The 2,199-nt window shown below is 38.7% G+C and overlaps 1 protein-coding gene across 1 annotated transcript; it reads right to left on the reverse strand.

Annotated features, from left to right (window-relative positions):
* Nucleotides 1-800: 800 nt before the first annotated feature.
* On the reverse strand, nucleotides 801-1,799 carry LOC105039778 (protein DMP3). Its single transcript, XM_010916044.4, has one exon. It carries the CDS (start codon nucleotides 1,670-1,672, stop codon nucleotides 1,124-1,126), a length of 549 nt encoding a protein of 182 aa, XP_010914346.1. The 5' UTR covers nucleotides 1,673-1,799; the 3' UTR covers nucleotides 801-1,123.
* Nucleotides 1,800-2,199: the final 400 nt, after the last annotated feature.

Genomic DNA, 2,199 nt, shown 5'->3' on the forward strand with positions numbered 1-2,199 from the left:
TTTCACTAATATAATTAATTTTAGATGAGTGTAAGTGTAGGTTTTATAAACTGTATAACAAACGTAGACTTTAAGAGGGTTTTTGTAATTTAATCAATTTATTTTTGTAAGAAATTACAGTTTAAAAAGCATAATTTTAGATATTAAAATTAATAATCAATAATTTCTCTAACTTTTTGTACAAAAAAAAAAAAGAAAAAAAAGGAGAACCTTGATGAATGAAACATCATCTTTACTTTCAAATAACATGTTGCTCTAATGCTTTAAATAAGGCAAGTGGGTCATGTCTTCTATTTCATGTTTTCAATCCAGATATGGCACAATTAGAATAGCTTGATAGACAACTAAATAAGCCAATCGTGTGCAATATGTCACCCTACAAAGTTCCTCCTATTGGCAACCGTAGCCAACGATGTAGGAGCTCATGCTGATTTTTTGAAGGTTCTCCTTTTGAAGCAGTTCTTAACGTGCTCAGCATCAATTCTTACTCACAAACTTCCATTTTATGGAAAAAGAAATTCTTCCAAAGCCAATTCATATGCAAGAAGTTGATCTTTTTTACAAATTTCGAACAAATAGAAATTTCCTAGGAACCACATGTTTCCCTTATAATAAATCCAAATTATGAGATCCACTAATTCTGAAAGGAAGAGAACCAAGGGAACAAAACTTGGAAAGCAGAACGCCTTAATGGAACCCTTCAGCTAGAGTCACTTAAAATTAAACTTTCTCAATATAAAAACTAAAACATCATTTTATAATCAAAGCCCCCCTAACAGTCCCACGTAAGAAATTTTTGGATGGAAAGGGAAGCAGAAGCTATGCCCCCCAAAATTCATTAGATCAGAAGAAATTTACAAGATGATATATATATATATATATATATATATATATATATATATATATACAAGGTGAGGTTTACAAATGAGGGGAAGAGTTTACACTAGAACTTAATTCCTTCAGACTTCACAGGCTTCCTCGTCGCTCATGAGCTATGTGGCTGTCCAAAGATTTCCCTTCACATGAGTTACCCCAATGGATCGATGAACGTCTGCAGAGCTTCGTGTAGGAGCGTGAAGATGCTCGATTTCCTCAAAATTAACAGTTTATTGTGAATGAGGCATCATGAATGTCCAATCCCCTTCCGAGTGGTTGGAAAGATCAAGAACACCATGCTTGACAAGAGCCCGGCTCCCAGCGGCAAATGCTGGAGGATTTGCTTTGTGTTTGGCCCAGAATTTGGAAAGAAGCAGTGCTGTATATTGGCATCGCTAAAGGTTAGAGTCAAGAACACTAGTACCGAGAAGAACGCATGCACGCAGTCCAACCACCGCATCTGAAACCTCGTCAAGTCCTCCAACACATTGCTTCGATCCCCATCAGGAGGAAGGTAATTGACAACAATGAAGCTTTTGGGCGTGGCCATGCCATAGTATAACTTTCCGTTGGTCCCTTTGAAACTATCAGTGAAGGAGAAGAACACACAAGAGATGGTGCAAAGGAGAACTAACGACAAGGTGATGCACTTGTTAGAGATGTGGCAAACGCCATAGTTGGAGAAGGAAGGGGAGAGAGCATGGAATGCGAGGACGGTGCCGGTTGGGTGGAGCTGCGCGAGGTTCCTCGCACTCGACATGGTGTTATCCATCACCAATGGCTTCTGGCTCGTCATGCTTTGGCTGGGAGTAGTGCAGGTTGACCTATTCTGAATCCCTGGTTACTTGCAGTTTGGATCACAGATGATAGCTTTGTCATTGAGTGTAAGGGGGGAGAGGGGTGGGGGGGGGCGGAAGGGTTGACCTATGGTTTTCGTGGGTTGAAGGACATGATGTATTTTGGTAAGCAGTCGAAGGACGTGATTCAACAAAAGCTTTTTAGTGGTATTCTTTAGCCGCTTTCTTAGAGTTAAGAAGGCTTGCTAGAGACTTTCTCGTGATTTTATGTGGTGATTTTATATCGAGCTTGTTGACTTGAAATTTCTATTTTTTTTTCTCTTTCCACTTTCTTATTCTTAACGAGGAAAAATTTAAAAGAGAGAGAGAGAGGAATTTATTTAATTTTTTGGTTTTCTTTCACTCTTTTCTCATGTTATTGTTGATGACAGTCCTCACTAAAAGAGGATCTGCACCCTTCCTCAAGGAACTAGATACTCTGCGGTACTTAAAAAGTACCATAGAGTGTTATGCATGATTAGACACC

This window comes from Elaeis guineensis, chromosome 1, assembly GCF_000442705.2.
Source record: "Elaeis guineensis isolate ETL-2024a chromosome 1, EG11, whole genome shotgun sequence".
Taxonomy (NCBI): Eukaryota; Viridiplantae; Streptophyta; class Magnoliopsida; order Arecales; family Arecaceae; genus Elaeis; species Elaeis guineensis.